Source organism: Muntiacus reevesi, chromosome 19 (assembly GCF_963930625.1).
Source record: "Muntiacus reevesi chromosome 19, mMunRee1.1, whole genome shotgun sequence".
Lineage (NCBI taxonomy): Eukaryota > Metazoa > Chordata > Mammalia > Artiodactyla > Cervidae > Muntiacus > Muntiacus reevesi.
Genome location: NC_089267.1, coordinates 42,433,144 through 42,451,638, shown reverse-complemented (window position 1 = coordinate 42,451,638; position 18,495 = coordinate 42,433,144). Strand labels below are relative to the sequence as shown.

The 18,495-nt window shown below is 39.0% G+C and overlaps 1 protein-coding gene across 2 annotated transcripts in view; it reads left to right on the top strand.

Moving 5' to 3' along the window:
* LIN28B (lin-28 homolog B) overlaps positions 1-16,893 on the top strand; it is a 120,462-nt gene extending 103,569 nt beyond the window's left edge. For both annotated transcript variants that reach the window (XM_065911695.1, XM_065911696.1), the window contains exon 4: positions 16,533-16,893. In XM_065911695.1, the coding sequence (XP_065767767.1) occupies positions 16,533-16,893 (361 nt within the window). The remainder of the gene's footprint in view (positions 1-16,532) is intronic.
* The last annotated feature ends 1,602 nt before the right edge of the window (positions 16,894-18,495 follow it).

Sequence of the window (18,495 nt, the reverse complement as noted above, 5' to 3'; positions counted from 1 at the left end):
GGCAGATCACAATAATATTAAACAGATGCTTTGCCAACAGTTTTGGATGCCAAGGTTGTGCAAGGCAGTTGAGTGATAATGTAGTGTAATTGACAGTTAAGGTTATGAAATTAGGGAAGATTGAGACTCTTTGAACCTAGGTATTTAAAATCCTCTCTCCCACCCTCACCCCCAGCTCCTTTTTTCATCCTCTGAGTTTCTTCTGGTCTCAGGTGCCTCTCCTCCCAGCTCGGATGGACTCATTTCAATAATGCTTTTATGAGCAAACTAGTCCCCCTTATCCTTTGGTCCCCTCCCAACCCCAACTTGAGATAAATTTGAGTCTCTTTTACCAACCATTGCCCACTGTGTGTCTGGCAGATATTTCTCAGCATCAGACTGAGTTGTGCATTATGAGAGTAGAGATATACAGACAGTTTAAGTGGGGAAAGAATCAAGAGAAGTCAAGTCCTAGCTCGGGAGATGTGTGTGCGTGCTAAGTGGCTTCAGCTGTATCCAACTCTTTGCAACCCTTTGGACCGAATCCCACCAGGCTTCTCTGTCCGTGGGATTCCCCAGGCAAGTATACTGGAGTGGGCTGCCATGCCCTCCTCCAGGGGATGTTCTGACCTAGGGACCGAACCTGCGTCTCTTATATAAGTCTCCTGTATTGGCAGGCAGGTTCTTTTCCACTTGCCCCACCTGGGAAGCCAAGCAAGTGCATGGAGAGTAATAGAGAGTTAGTTAATAGTAGAGCTAAAAACAAAAGTGGAAGTCTCCTGATAATTTGTCTCAGTGTGTTTCCAGCACAGTGAATTGAGAATAGGAAAGTTATATAAATTAAGAGAGAAGAGAAAAAGCATTAAGTGGCATGAAGTCCTGAAAAGGAAACATTCTAAGTCCTCTCCCCCCCCCAGCTTTATTGAAGTGTAGTTAACAAGTAAAATTGTAAGGTTTTAAAAATGTACGTTGTGATCATTTGATACATGTATACATTACTAAAGAATTCTTCCTATCTAGTTAATTAACACGTCCATCATCTCACACATTTATCTTATTCTTTTTTTCTTCTAAGAACATTGCATGAGACGAGTGCTCGGGCCTGGTGCACTGGGAGGACCCAGAGGAATCGGGTGGAGAGGGAGGTGGGAGGGGGGATCGGGATGGGGAATACGTGTAACTCAATGGCTGATTCGTGTCAATGTATGACAAGACCCACTGAAATGTTGTGAAGTGGTCGGCCTCCAACTAATAAAATAAAATTAAAAAAAAAAAAAAAGAACATTTAAGTTCTACTCTCTTGGCATTTTTCAGTTATACAGTACAGCATTATCATGTGTAGTCACCATGTTATACATTACATCTTCGGAACTTATAGCTGAGAGTTTGTATCCTTTTACCAGTCTCTCCCTATTTCTCCCACCCTCCGACACCTGGCAACCACTTTTCTGTTTTCTTTCTATGCTGCTGCTGCCAAGTCGCTTCAGTTGTGTCCGACTCTGTGCGACCCCATAGATGGCAGCCCACCAGGCTCCGCTGCCCCTGGGATTCTCCAGGCAAAAACACTGGAGTGGGCTGCCATTTCCTTCTCCATTCTTTCTATGAGTTTGACCATTTTTTTTTTTTACGTTCCACGTGTAAGTACTTGTCTTTCAATGTCCGACTTACTACATTTAGTGTAATCCCTTTGGGGTTCATTCATGTTTTTGCAAACGGCAGGATCTGTCTTTCTTATGGCTAAATAATATTCCATTGTGTGTATAAAAATACCACATTTTCTTTATCCATTCACCCATCAGTGAATGCTTAGGTGGTTTCTATGTCTTAGCTATTGTAAATAATGTTAGAGAGGGATATCTTTTCAAGGTAAGGGTTTCGTTTCCCTTAGGTCTGTACCCAAAGTGGAATTGCTGGATCCTATGGTAGTTCTGTTTTTCATATTTTTTTTAAGCATCTCCATGCTGTTTTCCATAATAGCTGTACCAATTTACGTTCTCACCAGCAGTGCACAAGCTTTCTCTTTTTTTCACATCTTCATCTACACTTGTTATCCCTTGTCTTTCTGATGACAGCCGTTCTAACAGGTTAAGGTGATAATCTCATTGTGGTTTTAATTTGCTTTCCCTGATTAATGATGTTGAGCACCTTTTCTTGTACCTATTGGCTGTTTGTATGTCTTCTGTGGAAAATTTTAAATTTTCTTATTTTTTTCAACTCCTTACAATAGTTGGATATACTTCTGAGGATTATGGAAAGAGCAAAATGTTTTAAGGTATAGGAAAAATAACATACCTGAAGAGAAACACAAAAACTTAAATTGGGTCCATTAACCCTGAGGGTTAGGACTTCCCTGCTGGTGCAGTGGACAAGAATCTGCCTACCAATGCAGGGGACACAGGTTCAGTCCCTGGTCCAGGCAGATTTCACGTGCTGTGGAGCAACTACTGCCCGTGTGCTGCAACAAAGAATAGCCCCCGCTCGCTGCAAGTAGAGAAAGCCCTTGCACAGCGATGAAGATTTAGCACAACCTAAACAATAACAACAGCACACAAAACCTGAGGGTTAAAGTTAGTTGTGTGTTTATGTATCTGATATCTTTTCTAGATTCTGTGTGCTTAAAGAACAAGGTCATCATGATGTCATAATGATCCTTGCATCTCATGCAGTGGCTTCTGTATAGATTTGCTGTGTGAGAGTTACAGGATAGCTTTCAAAAAGGGTGACATCATGACTTTCATAAAGATATAAAACAAGCAAGTGTTAAAGATTTTTTTTTTAAGTCAAACGGAGGAAACAGCAGATGTTACAAACTTTCAAAGGAGAAGCCAAAGAACAGGCACATGTGTAGATGAGAAATATGAGACTAGCATGCAAATAGAGGCAACACTAGCTTTTTCCACATGGGAAAGGAAAGTTAATTGAACCTGACAGGGTAGAATTTGCCGCTGTGTGGGCAAGAATAACTTTGCAGTTATCGGCAATTTAAAGAGCTGTAAGATAACTCCCATAGAATCAGAATCAGATAATCCATAATTGTAAGTGCCGGGTCTAGACAATGCAGTTTTCCACTGAAGCACTGCTTTTTCCTTACACATATGTTGTATTGAGGCTTCCCAGGTAGCTCAATGGGTAAAGAAAGAATCTGCCTGCAATGCAGGAGAGATGCAGGCAGATGGAGGTTCGATCCCTGGGTTGGGAAGATCCCCTGGAGGAGGGCATGACAACCCGCTCCAGTATTCTTGCCTGGAAAATCCCATGGACAAGGAGCCCGGTGGGCTATAGTCCGTGGGGTTGCAAAGAGTCAAACACGACTGAAGCGATTGAGCACACAAGCACACGTGTATTCAATTAATTATAAAAATAAAACATAAAGAGAACTTCACACTCAGTGTGTTAAATAGCACTTTGCCACTTGCAGCTGTCGTATTTTTCAGTGTTTGTTTGTTCTCTGAAATACATACATTTTTATAGTGAAAAGATCAAGGATTATCCAAAGAAGGTCACCCACCTCCTTTTACCACTTCTAGTAGGATATTTTTCAAGAATTTTTCTGTTAGGGAATTCCCTGGTGTCCTTGTGGTTAGGATCCTGGATTTTTACTGCTGTGACCCAGTTTCAGTCCCAAGTTGGGGAACTGAAGTCCTGCAAGCTGTGTGGCACAGCGGGGGAAAAAAAGGAGTTTTTTGCTAGAGGAAAATAGAAAAATTCTTCAGTGGCTTTTATTTCTTTTGTCCCACTGAGAAGATAAACGAGATTCTTCATGTAAACTTTATCAGCCAAATTTAAAGGATGACCAAAGGAGATGAAAACTCTATCACTCAAATGTTAAAGGAATTGTTTCCAAGGCAAGCCACAGTTTGGCTTATAGAATTTGCAAGCATAAATTTGTTAATGGTCAGAGTCTAGTCCTAATGGTTTATACTTATTAAGAGTATTGGGGGATGTTCCTGGTCATCCAGTGACTTAAGTCTCCGTGTTCCCAATGCAGGGGGCCTGGGTGCGATCCTTGGTCTGGGAACTAAATCCCACATGCTGCAACCAAGAGTTCACATGGTGCAACTAAAGACCCTTCATGCCATGCCTAAGACCCAGTGCAGCCAAATAAATAAATATTTTTTTAAAAAAGTATCTGGATGTGGGTAAGCAGTCCTGGCTTATCTGTGTCCATGGATCGACCTGCCCTTCTCATACTTCATATTTTACCTCCATCCTTGGCTCCTCAGTTGTCTATCTTTGTAATAGTGGCTGTGTATTCACAGAATCACAGCCTTAAAATGCTCAAATAGGGAATCGCAATTTCTTAAGGGATCAGTGAAGATCTGTAAGAATACCTTAGCAGCTTGGCCATCAATCTTTAGTCATACAAAAAGGTGGGATGACTTTAAGGGCAGCAGCAACCAGTAAGGAGGAAAACAAGAAGCAACCAAGTCGCTCAGTCGTGTCCGACTCTTGGCAACCCCATGGACTACTCCAGGCCAGAATACTGGAGTGGGTAGCCTATCCCTTCTCCAGCAGATCTCTCCAACCCAGGAATCAAACTGGGATCTCCTGCATTGCAGGCGGACTCTTTACCAGCTGAGCTCCCAGGGAGGCCCTACATGACTTTAAGCTTTAATTTTCAGAATGAGACGTACAGAGAGGGGACAGTAGTATCACAAGTTATGAAGGTTGTCTGAACATAGTAGTGGTTTTCTTTGTTCAGTTTGCACTTCCTACATACCGACATGGTAAATGATATAAGAACTGCTGATTCTTGACAAAGCGCAATATTATATAACCAGTCACAGGAAGACCGATTGGGCTGGAGGGAGAAATGGACAGAGGTCATTTACATCTCATCTGTACTTCATTATTTTCCTCAGCAGTAGCTGGTGCTGGAACAGGAGGAGATCAAACTTATTGATCAGTAGAAGCCTTTCTTTGGTGATTTCAGCAGAATAGTTTTTAACTCCTTCTGATTCTTGAGTAGCTGTAGTGATGGAAGATGGTTTGGCACAATCTTCTTTTGCATCTTTCACATGAATTAATCCTGAGAATACATTTCAGGTAGATCACAGCAAGCAACATGCTCTAGGGCAATAGGTCCTTTAAAAATATTTTTTAATACGACTCATATAAATATTGTCAATATGGAAAGCTTACAAGTAGTTCTTATTAATTCAGGAATATAGCAACAATTCAGTATTAATATGAAAAACATTGATTCAGTAATGATAGGGAGTTGTTTTAACACTATCTTCATAGAAACTCAAACACTACCAACATTATTATTGGCATCAAAGGTAATTAAGCCATGGTAACTTAAAAGCTTTAAATAGTCAATTTGGCTAAATAAAACAACAACAGTACCTCAGTTGGCTAAAAGTAGGATTGCATCTTAATCGAGCCCTCTTTTTTGCTTCCAGCTTGCAAATAACCAGCATAAATCTGAAACTTATTTAACCTTATTCTGTGCAGTTCATCAGTCATGCCACTAAAATTGATTCTTGACCTCTATACATCATTCTTTCCTTTGAAATTTCTCATGCTGTCTCTTCCTTTTATGCTTTAACTGAAGAGGTGTGTGTGACAAAACAGGAGCTAGTCACTTTTTAATTTTATAGTCCTTATTTGTATACCTAAGGTGTTTTAATCTTTAAGTATTTTTATTATGTGTTTAAATTATCTCATAAATTGTTTTGATATTTATAGCTACTTCTCTAGATACCAAATTATTGTTTCACCTATCAAGTAATCATAATGAAATTCCTCTTAAATTTCTTGTGCTTTGGGTCAAATGTTTAATAAAAAATTCAATGTACACCTAAAGAGAAAGATACCACTTTAGAATGATTTGTGAAATATGGCAACCATAAAAATAAAGCTGGTTTTCTGAGACAGTGCCTAAAAGAAATCATGTGATGAGCAAAAAAAGAAAAAAATTTATAAAAGTCGACATAAAAGCAGTGGTGGAATTGTCTTTCCTCAGGGCAAACCAGTGTTTATTTACAGCAGGTGTCATACCTCTGACACTGGTGAATGTGAAATGGTCTGGTGGAAAGCAAGCAGCACTGGGGTTTTAAGTTTTCAGCAGGATTGCTGTAATAGATAAATGAACCAACATTTTCACATTGCTGTAATCAGATTACTATAATCTGATTTCTTTCATCAAAGTAAATACCTAATTTTAACCACCTCCAAGATAAGATAAATATTGAATGCCTTTCTTTCACTTTAATACCTGCACTAACCTTCTAAAAACACTAAACTTCTAAAGTTCGGTGTGACCAAAAATGGTAGATAAATTGACCTTGGTTCCTACTAGAACAAATTTAACCAGCAGTTTGGATAGTTGCAACGCTGCCACTTCAACAATACAGTGATTTTGTGTGTGTGTTTGTGTCTGCGTGTTGTTCTGACCTGGACACTTTGCTGTGATGGGATCATGCAAGCTGTGCTGTCAGAGTGCCCACTGCATGGGAGATTGGGTCCTATTTTATAACGGACTGTTTTGACTTCCCCAGAAATTGGAAAGCATTAAGTTATCTATGTTTGAGTCTATCTTTCTCCTTGTTTTTTCAGCTTTTCCATTAGCCAGAAGAGATTACCTGGGCAGCATGTTGTTTGCCACCTAAAAGAGAGATAACATTTCTATTCCAAATACAGATTTAACTTATGACCTAGAATTCATTATAATGCTCCCTCTCAAGTTATGGTACAAAGTAGCCAGTTCTCAACAAACAATTATTGTTCCGTGGAATTGCCGCATGACTTCCAAGTATTTTTAAGCATAATGGAATGAAATACAAAAATGCCTGGCTTATACTTAAAGTGATGGAAGGGCCCTTACATGAAAAAGGCTCCCTTTGCCCCAATTTTTCCAGTGATTTTTCTCTCCCCTTTTCATGTCCTCAATTCTTTAAAATCTGCTGTATGTTCCGTCCCTACTTCTCTTGACCCTGCACCATCATTCATCACATGTCTGTCCCACACATTTTCCATCTTATCTTCTTGTTTTTATAAGATGATGAAAGGTTTGCGAATAGAGCTATTACTATATTTTAGCTGGTTGTCAAGATACTGTGGTACATTTTTAGCTGGTGTTATGATACAGATGACAGACCATGGCATTAATCAGAGAGAGTGTCCAAAAACTAATAAACATAAGCAATCCAAAAAGCAGTCAGGCGAAGACATCAAACAAGATTTTACACACACACACACACGTATGTATATATTACCATCTAGCTAACTATTCACATACATTTCATTAGTATCTAGTATGAAGTCATACTCATCGTAGATATTCTTAGGTGTTTGTTTTCTTCTATTTTTCATATGTATTTATGAAAGTTATTGCTTGGGTATTGTAAGCAATTGAATCCACTGACAGGAAGGGTATCTAGATAATTGCACTTCATAGAATTAGGTGGTAAAAAGAGGTTAGCAGTTGATAAGTAAAAAGTACCCTTGGAAATCAGCTTTAGTAAATGGTCTGGATACTGAGGTTTGGAAGAGGCATATTCATTTCCTCTGCCAGTAATTTTAAAGTTTAGAGTTCACGTTAGTTTTGTCTTCATAAGATTGACCCATGCTAACACTAAGCAATACAGAGCCATCCAAACATCTAGCATTTATTCACCAGAAAGAATTGAATGGCGGTTAGACTCAGTTACGCTTTTTAAAAATAGCATTGAAAACCAATCCTTAGGATAGTCTAACCTGTATGCAGGTCAAAAAGCAACAGTTAGAACCGGACATGGAATGATGGACTGGTTCAAAATCAGGAAAGGAGTATGACAAGGTTGTATGTTGTCCCCTGTTTATTTAACTTACATGCAGAGTACATCATGCGAAATGCCAGGCTGGTTGAATCACAAGCTGGAATCAGGATTGCTGGGAGAAATGTCAATAACCTCAGATATGCAGATCATACCACTCTATGGCAGAAGGTGAAGAGGAACTAAAAAGCCTCTTGATGAAGGTGAAAGAGTGAAAAAGCTGGCTTAAAACTCAACATTTAAAACACTTAAGATCATGGCATCTGGTCCCATACTTCATGGCAAATAGATGGGAAAACAATGGAAACAGTGACAGACTATATTTTCTTGGGCTCCAAAATCACTGCGGACAGAGACTGCAGCCATGAAATTAAAAGATCCTTGCTCCTTCGAAGGAAAGCTATGACAAACCTAGACAGCATATTAAAAAGCAGAGACATCACTTTGCTGACAAAGGTCCATCTAGTCAAAGCTATGATTTTTCCAGTAGTCATGTACGGATGTGAGAGTTGGATCATAAAGAAGGCTGAGCAATGAAGAATTGATACTTTCTAATTGTGGTACTGGAAAATACTCTTGAGAGTCCCTTGGACTACAAGGAGATCAAACCAGTCAATCCTAAAGGAAATCAATCCTGAATATTCATTGGAAGGACTGATACTGAAGTTGAAGCCTCAATACTTTGGCCACCTGATGCAAAGAGCCGACTCATTGGAAAAGACCCTGATGCTAGGAAAGATTGACATCAAAAGGAGAAGAGGGCAGCAGAGAATGAGATGATTAGACAGCATCACCAATTCAATGGACATGAGTTTGAGCAAACTCTGGGAGATAGTGAAGGACAGTGAAGGCTAGTGTGCTGCAGTCCATGGGGTCACAAAGAGTCAGACACAAGTTAGCGACTAACAACAATACCATCTATTATACATTTTATTTATCTCTAAGTTTAAAAAAAAAAAACAGTAGGCAGGAGTAATTTTATCAGTGACAGTCTCTTAGGTGAAATGTAGTTTAAATTTTAGAGGTTTTAAAAATTCCATGGCTAACATTTTATAAAAAGCAGAGATCTTTTTATTATGTTTATATTAATTTTATATGTAATAGCCAACAGAATTTGGCCATTAGACATATTTGCAGGAATATCTCTACAGGAAACAAGTTTATATGGTTTTGAGAATTATTATAGATGGAGGCAACAGAAATGGAGAATTAAAGTAATTATTATGAGAAGTCAATAAATATTATTTGGTGATAATAGTGAAATTTAGAGAAAGGAACAGTTGATTCAATGGCTGTAAATTATCACCTGTTTTGATGATATGGGTGCATACACATTGAACCCATAAAGATGAACTAAGAATTGAGTAAAGGCCTCAGAAACAGGAAAACTACCTCGGAACCTAGACTCCATAGATTTTTGCAGTCTTTTCCTCGCGAAATAAGCAGGAGACTTCCCTGGTGGCCCAGATGATAAAGAATCTGCCTGCAGTGCAGAGGACCCAGGTTTGATTCCTGGATTGGAAAGATCCTCTGGAGAAGGAAACGGCCACCCACTTCAGTATTCTTCCCTGAAGAATTCCATGGACAGCAGGGAGCCTGATGGGCTACAGTCTGTGGAGTTGCAAAGAGTTGGATACGACTGAGTGACTGACACACACAGTGATGATAAAAAGATGGAGACTTTTGTGCCGTTAGAATCAGAAGGTCCAGGGAATCCTTTTTAGTTCATAGTAAAGAAACAAGATCCATACATAACGTTTTTCCTCTCTCCCCTCCTGCTTTTTCTGCCTTCTTCCTTTCCAGGAATTAGTGAACTGTTGAAACAGTGTTTGGGGAATATTCAGTATTCAGTTTTGAACCACATTTCTTGTGTTTGGGATTACGAGGTGATCTAGTAAATTAAAGGTTAAAGTTGTCAGTGGTAAACTCAGGTTTGTATATAGCCATGGTTCTCAGTAGCTGCTCACTATCAACTAGGAAGTTTTTTAAAAAGTATTGATGCCTGGGGTGTGCCCTCAAAGATTCTCATTTATTGGTCTGGAATAGGACCCAGCCATAGGTATTTTTTAAAAAGCGTCCAAGGTGGTCCTAGAATTTTAATTTGCTCATGTGCAATTTAACTTGCTCATGTGCAAGTTAACTGTTAGATGACTGATAATAATAATGGTCAAATTATAAAATGGAAACGCAGCTTTATAATTGCTCTTTTTCCTTTTTCAATTGTACAAATAATTATAAATTTTCTGGTTGTTTTAAACTATAAAGAACTTATGGAGTTCTTATATGAAAGTTCCCCTTCACCTTACATCTGCTCTCTCCAGATGTAACCACTTCCAGTGGTTTTCTATGCATCTAAAAATGCATACATTTACTTGTATATAGTGTTTTTGAAACATAAAGGAGATCATACCTTCTTTTATTATGTGTTTTGCTTTTTTCACTTAATTTTTCTTGGAGATCTTTCCATGTCGATACATAAAGATCTATCTTTTTAAAAAAAAAATAATCTTTTACTTCATTCCTTTTAATATCTGTAGAGTGTTTCTCAGTATATGGGCTTTAATTTCTCATTTTCACATATCTAGCTCACTGTTACAGAACAAAGATTCTGTAATCAGACTACCTGGTTTTGACTATAAATATTTATTCTTGTTGGTGATATTATTATCATTTAATTTTTCAATTTTTTACCAGTATGGACAACACTCTAGTTAATATTTTAGTACCTAGATCATTGTGCTTATCTGAATATTCCTATAGGGCAAATTCCTAGAGTTAGAGTTGCTGGCTCAGAGAGGATGCATATTAATACTTTGAATTATGCTATCACGTTTTCCTCCAAGAGCAATTTATATTTGCTTCAGCCAATAGAATCTCATTGCAATTTGTATTTCAAGGCCTGAATACATTGTTTATATCACAGTGCGATCTCATGGGCACTACAGTGGGAATTACCACATGGGAACTGCAGTTCCATCTACAGTGATTGGAATTCATTTTCTTTATTTTGGCTGGAATTTCTTTGAGTTACTTTAATAGCTCTGATTATAGCTTATTAACCTGAAGTTCCAACTTACAGTCTTAAACATATGATTAAGAAGAATAGAAAAATTATTTACTGATTTTATTTAGACAAAAACTTTAGACAGTAGAAGATGAGTAGAAAATGCAAGAGGAGTAGGGAAAAAACTGGGTGTTGGCAGTCAAAAGTCTGGCCTGGATTAGTTGCTGCTTTTCATTTCATAGATGGAAAGAGAAGCTCACTTCCCACAGCACAGTGACAGAACAATAACCAAGTCTCAAGAAAAATCAACTTCAAATCTGTGTGTTTGTTGGTGTTTTAAATTCAGGACCCTGTACTTTTTAGATTACATGTGATAACATTTACATCAATAGTGTTGGGTATAATGTTTTTATATAATGAAAATACAAGTGAAATGTATTATTTTCAGTTAAAATTTCCTTCTCTGTATATTCTCTGAGACTTAGTTTTCTCATCAGCACACTTGTGCTTTTTAAATAAAGAGCAGTAAGCTGAGTTTTTAAAGTCACTTTCATTCGCCTGTGTATTTTTGGCCGTGCTGGGTCTTCACTGCCACACTGGCTTCTCTCTAGTTGCGGTGCTCACGCTCCTCATTGCGGTGGCTGCTTTGGCTGTGGAGCGAGGGCCCTAGAGCGCACAGACTTCGCTTGTGGCGTGTGGGCTTAGTCCTTGCAGCTCCCAGGCTCCAGAGCACGGGCTCAGGAGGTGTGGCGCGTGGGGCCGGCTGCTCTGCGTCACGTGGGATCCTCCCAGACCCGGGATCACACCCGTGTCCTCCGTATGGGTAGGCCAGTTCGTACCACCGAACCATCAGGTCAGCCCTCATACATTGTTGTTATTGTAGTACCTACTTCACAGGGTTCAGGGGAGAAATCAATTTTATTTTACATATTAAAAACCTTTTGCACAGTGTCTGGAATGTAGTAAGCTCTTAATCAATCGAACTTCAGTATTCCTGTAATTTTCATTTTGACTCTCTTTAACAGTGTGTTCAGCCTTGCTGTGACAGATGCAATCTGCCCACCCCTGCACCTTCAGAGGGAAAGAGAGGCAGACTCCTAGGCCAGTGTTCCAGAAGGCCCCATTTTGTCTGAAAGTTTCCCAAAAACCTAAATTCACAACTGGGTATAGCTTATTCACTGCATAGGACTCCCCAAAATACCAAGGGGGGAGTTAGAAAACGTTCATGAACCACATTTCCTGACGTTTCTTTACCCTTCTGGACTTCCGTTTTGAAATTTGCTTGACCTTTTCTTTCATCTCTCTTTTCCAGGGATTTTTATGTACTCCTCTCCTGTATTTATCCCTCCTTCCTGCCCTGTTGCCTGCACTTTTCCCACTTTGTTCTCTTTCACTGAGACTGCCTTACTTACGTTTTCTCAACATTTCCTTCCTCTTTAGAAGCCTACAGATCACTGTGTCTTTATCATTTTTTCCTCTTAATATTCATTTATTTGGCTGCACCTGGTCTTAGTTGTAGCACGTGGGATCTTCAGTTGCTGCATGTGAACTTTTAGTTGTAGCATGTGGGATCTAGTTCCCTGACCAGGTATCAAACCCAGACCCCCTGCACTGGGAACGTGGAATCTTAGCCACTGGATCACCAGGGAAGTGCCTGTATCATTATCCTTAATGCTTCCCTCTTAGCTCTCAGAATGTAAGTTTCTATATATCTTCTTATTAAGACTTTCAAATATTTAGAAGCACCTACATTGTATTTTTTTTTTTTTTCTGTTACATTTTTAGACAAACAAAACTGGATTTCTGTCTATGGAGTGTCACTCCTCATTTTTTAAAATCACTTTTGGGACTTGTATTAATGCTCACATCATAACATAAAATTCATTCAAATTAAACTGATTTGGAGGGGTTGCGAGAGTGAACAAAGGAGGCTGGTACCACGCAGAGCTTTGTATGGAGAGTGTGGTGTGATAATTTTTGTGAGCTGTTCCATTTTGGTGTCAGTCCCTAGAGAAGGAAGCGGTTTCCTAATGGGGTGTGATCTGCACTCTTAGGAAGAGTGATTGGCGTTGAATGATTAAATAGAAGAGGAGAATACATACCACTCCTGCCTTTAAAGCTAAGCACATATATACTGAATGCAAGTCTTTTCATCATGGAAGGCAATCTGGCCTAATCATAGAACCAATCTGAAAAGCTCAGGGATTGAATTAACTTTGCAGATCAAAATGCAAGGAAACCAAAATGATGCACTGTCCTTAAAAGTAACTTTCAGAACCCAAATAAATGTAGTGGTAAATGTACATATGGAATATAATGGAAGACCCCATTTGAAAAAAAATGAAATCCGGACATGAGGCCCTTGGTAGATGAGCGGGCAAGTGGCTCCCTGAATTGGATAACAGTGTGCATTCCACAGTGACTGATGAAATTGATGTGTCCGTGGGAGAGCGGCTCTATTACTCAGCCCTAACCTATTTTCTCTCTCTCCAGAAATGAGCGCCTAAGTGGGTGTTAGCCTCAAGGAAGTGAGTTTAATTCAAAAGGAGGTATTTTATAGATGGGCAAATTTAAGAATTCACTTTACTCTTATAGGGGAGAACTATGTGGAAAAGCATTATTATAAGTAATAGGCTTATACATCTCAAAGATACCATTTTAAGTCTATATTTGGGGATCCTGAATTTGAAGCATTAGTGAGTAATTTTTATTGTTTAATTTTGCATTATCTCTGAGAACATACCACCAAAACAATATTGAATCTGCTTTGTAATGTTTCATTAATTTATTATATTAAAGTATATAATAAATAATTTAATCCTAAAAAGTGATTTCTTATTTTTTCCCTTTAATTTTTGAAGATATGAACTGTTTTTTTCTGATATAAGTATTTGTTAATTACTGGAAAAAAAAAAAGGCCCCCCGCCAAAAAAAAGTCCATCTTGTGATTCCATTATTCTAAAATTTACAAGGTAATATTGATAAATGGCGAAGCAGGGTGTTCGTTATCCTAGTGTTTGCTATGTAAAAAAAACAAAACTCTATACCTTATTTTAGAAGATAAAATATATATTCCTAAATATGACTAGAATGATCAGTTCAGTGAGATTTTTCATTTCTGTGCTACTTATCTCCTTTCAGTAAGTGCCTCAGCATTTTTCCATTTATGAACCATGTCAAGTAAATTCCCTAGCGCACAAACTTGATAAAAGGTGAAAGAATACTGTTGCATGTCCTTTTAGCAAACATGTATCATCAAAAAATATTGCTTGATGACATCCTCCCTGAAGAATTAACTAAATAACAAATTTCCTTTTTGCCCATAGATATATATTATTCCGTCATTGATTCTTGAGTTTGATAAAGTATATTTCTAGGATATAGTATGTGAAGACTCATAATCTGAGATTTAGTTTACATGATTAATTTCATCATCATCGTTAGAGCCTGTAGTATTACTGACTGTCTTTTTGTGTTTTTTTTCTATCTAACAATTGCAAAATGTCTTGTCAGTTTTTTTCTCTTTGCTATTATTCAGAAAACAAAAATTTTTGAATTTTTAACTGTGTTCAATAAAGAGCTAGAAAAAAAGACAACAAAATTCCTGTCTCCTGATGTCTTTTATACCTTTTGGAAAGATCAGACAGTAGTTTGGGCAATGCAATAACAAGGATGATGAAATAGCCATTATTTATTGCATTATTTTAAAATGATGTGATCATCTAGAACGCTTTTATGAGCAAACTAGTCTCTCTCATACTTTTTTCATTTCCCACCATCCACCTTCCCAATTCCAACTCTAGATAAATTTGGATCCTTTCTACCTCCCATTGTCCATTACAGGGCTGGCAGATATTTCTTGGAGAAAGTCATAAAATCAGACCGAGTTGCATATTAATTATGAAGGTAGAGAGATACCAAGATCAAAGATAAACTTGGAAGAGAATCAAGAGATGTCAAGTCCTAGCACTGTTTGCAAGTGAGATGGAGAGTTAGTGAATAGTAGAGCTAAAAACGAGTTGAAGTTTCTTGACCATTGTCTCAATGGGTTTCTATCCCAGTGAATTAAGTAGCAATGGTAAATAACGAAGCGAGAAGAGAGAAAGTGTTAAGGTGGCATAAAGTCCTCTAAGGGAAACATTCTAAGGCCCATCCCCACCTCAGTTTATTGAAATGTAGTCAACAGGTAAAATTGTAAGAGTTTTAAAGTGTACATTGTGATGGTTTGGTACATATGTGTGTTTTGAAAGAATTCCTCTATCACGTATTTCAGTAAAATTTTGAAAACAGAAAAAAAAAAAAAAAAGAATTCCTCCCATCTAGTTAATGAACAGGTGTCCCAGGTGGCTCAGCGCTAAAGAATCTGCCTGCCAATGTGTGTTCAGTCCTTGGGTTGAGAAGATCCCCTGGGGAAGGAAATGGCATACCAGCTCCAGGATTCTTGCCTGGGAAGTGGCATAGAGAGAGGAGCCTGATGAGCTGTATATGTAGTCCATGGGGTCGTAAAGAGTCAGACACGACTCAGAGACTAAACAGTAACAATAACAGCGATCCAGATATACTTCCCAGTAGGTTAATAGTAGTAGCTTGTTTGGGAATATTGGTAATATGTTACTAAGCTTGCTAGTCTCACACACACTAGCTGGCTAGTTAATTATAACTAACTCTTTTGTCATGATCTTAAGCTGATTCCCAGAGTTACCACCTGTTTTGTCTTCATTTTGTAAAATGACCTATTGTGTGTATTTCATGATGAGAATTAATGGGATCATAAATGTATTTGGAGAATAAATTTAGAAAAACCCTTAAAACATTTCATTTGTAGACAAACAAATTTTATATTAAGTAAGTAGATTAAAAACCTTCACAAATATAAAAATTTATTTTCTCCACTTGATGTTTTATTGTTTTTAATATGAAATTTTTAAAGGAAGTCTGGTTGAAATATATCTTCCAAATAACTTCTCAGCTTTTAGAATCTTAGTCAAAATTTCAAACATAGTACTGCAAGCTGTGCCCCCAGCGTGCATTCATTTATTAATTAAAGATGGATTTATATTTATCTCAGTTTAGAATTTACCCTGAAGGAAAACTTAATTTCTTACAGAAAGAAAGTTTTTCCTGTTCCTGAAGCATCAACCTTTATTAATCTGACATAGGTATCTAGAAGCTTTCTTTTATAGCATTCTTCTGAATCAAACACTTTCTGTCTTGCGCTAAACTTGGTAATTTCCCAGATATTCACCATAGATGTCTGACTTTTTTATTTATCAAATTTCATTGCACTCATTTGTGCAAAAGGAAAAAAAATTCCTCCAGTTCAACTAATTTCCATAGCCAAAATAATTAACACGGGAAGAACTGTTAAACTCATAAAATTTAATTTGCTCTATAGTTTTTCCATTTGCTGATGGAACTGGTGTTGCATTTTAAGTCAACTGCTGGGTTTTTAAACCATTTTTCAAGCTAGCTGGTTGTTTTTTGTTGAACGCGGCTGCCCTCTAGTGGACTGACTTTCCTTTACAGTAACCTGACTCAAATCTCCTTTGAGATAAGGAGTCGTTTATCTGTGGAAGTGATTGGTCTTTCATGCTTTCAGATTCTGGTTTTTCATTGACTTTTGTGTTTAATACAAAACGTGTGTGTGTGTGTGTGTGTGTGTGAAGAAGACATACTGAAATCAGCCGATCTCTTTGAGAGGCTTTATATTTTAGCACATTTTTGATTTCTGACATATTTTGTGATACACCTGCTCCCACTTAAGATGTTTTTCCTTGTTCTCGCTGCAGATGCTACAACTGTGGTGGCCTTGATCATCACGCTAAGGAATGCAGCCTACCTCCTCAGCCAAAGAAGTGCCATTGCTGCCAGAGCATCACGCACATGGTGGCGAACTGCCCGCACAAGACCGCGGGGCCGCCGCCCGCCGGCTCTCAGGGAAGACGGGAAGCGGAGCCGCAGCCGAGCGCGCCGGCGGCCCCGCGGGAGGCGGGCGGCGGGCCCGGCGGCGCGTCCTCCCCGGAGGCGAGGGCCGAGCCGGCAGAGCGGCCCGCCAGGTCCCCGCCAGACGCTTCCTCCACCAGGGCGTCCGCGGCAGCGGAAGAGCAGAGCAAAAAGGGGCCTTCCGTTCAAAAAAGGAAAAAGACATAACCTTGCTCTAACGTTGGCCGTTCTCTCCCCGGGGGGGAGTCTACCTCATGCAAGTTCAGGGGAACAGTATTTCACATACAGCAGCCGACCTGGGGTTTTTAACTACTGTTGAGGAACTGTGAATTTTTTTAAACAGACAAATCACTCTAAGCAAATCACCTTGGAGCAGGGTGTCAGGTGTTATGTGACTCAGAGGACGAGATGCTGTTATCTGTGTGTACACGTGTGAGAGGGAGCGAGCCTGAGTCTGTGTGTGTAGCAGGATTTTCTGTAGAATGTAGACATATATATAAAGAGGGCTTGTCTTTATATATGTGTCTATGGAGATAGAAGCACACACCCTCCCTCCCAGAATCGGACATCCCGCGAGAATCGAAAACTCAGTGAAGCGTTTTTAGATGGTTTTGAAAATAACCCTTGGAGTTTTTCTTGAAATACCATTCCCTTTATATTACATTAGAGGAAAAAAAAAAAAAAGACTGTTACCTTTTATGTGAACCAAAGGATATACTTCAGATCTCAGAGCTGCCAGTCAAATGGTACTAAAGGTTTTTAAAAACATCAGTTCTCCCGAATTTGGGATTGCCTCTCTTTCTTGGTATCTGTACAGTGTATGCCCCCACCCCACCCCTTTTCAAGGCAGTACCTTAACTCCATATGCCTCCGACTGCCGTTTAAGCTTTTTTGAATCTGGGATACAAACCAGAAAAGACAATGAATGTGTAATCTCTGTGCCGATATTTCAGTGTTTTCAATTCCAATGTTTTGATTGTAAATTAGATGCCTATTCAGAGAAATGAAGGGGGGGGCAATGTATAAATGTAGTGATGTGATTGTTTTCAGTGGTATTTTGATACCAGCTCATTGTAATCTCTTACCTGTTGTGAGGTTTTTGAGGGACTGTGGCGACAGCAGCCCCCCTTGACTGAGTCAATCCTTCTAACCATCACTTCGAGCAGGGGCCTCCTTATTTACTACTGAGACCTTGGAGGAAAACTCCAGTCCTTGGGTGTATGTTTTTGGTGGCTGTTTTTATTCCCCCTGGAGAGTTACCTAACTTGTTTCTACAACAAACACGCCAAACAGCACAGTAAAATGCCAGGGTTGAGAATGAATATTGAGTGGATGCTCACAATTGCCCATGATGTATGACCTTGAATAATATGAAAAAGCATCATGTTTGGTTGCAGGCGACTAGAGTGACGAGCCTGGGGAAAAAGGTTCCCAAACCTCCCCTACCAGAGAGCGGAGTGTTTCTTATACAATATAGTTGATCTGACGAGAATTCCCTCATGACTGCTACTGAAGGGACGGATATGGGAGATTCGGGTTGAGCATCCAGTGATGGAGACAGAGACGGTAGTGTCAGTGGCTAGGGGCCAACCACAGTATTGGTCCCTTCAGCTTCCAGTCATGAAAAACACTCATTTTGCTGTCATCCTGGTTCTAGATCTTACGGGTGGATTTTGGGAACATTTCCAAGAAGGTACCAATTAGTAGTAAGGCTTAACATTGGCAGTAAATATGGAATCTTGCATGAGCCTGTTGGTGTAAGCTCAGATAATCAGAAACAGAAAATGGCATGATTCAAATGAGACACGT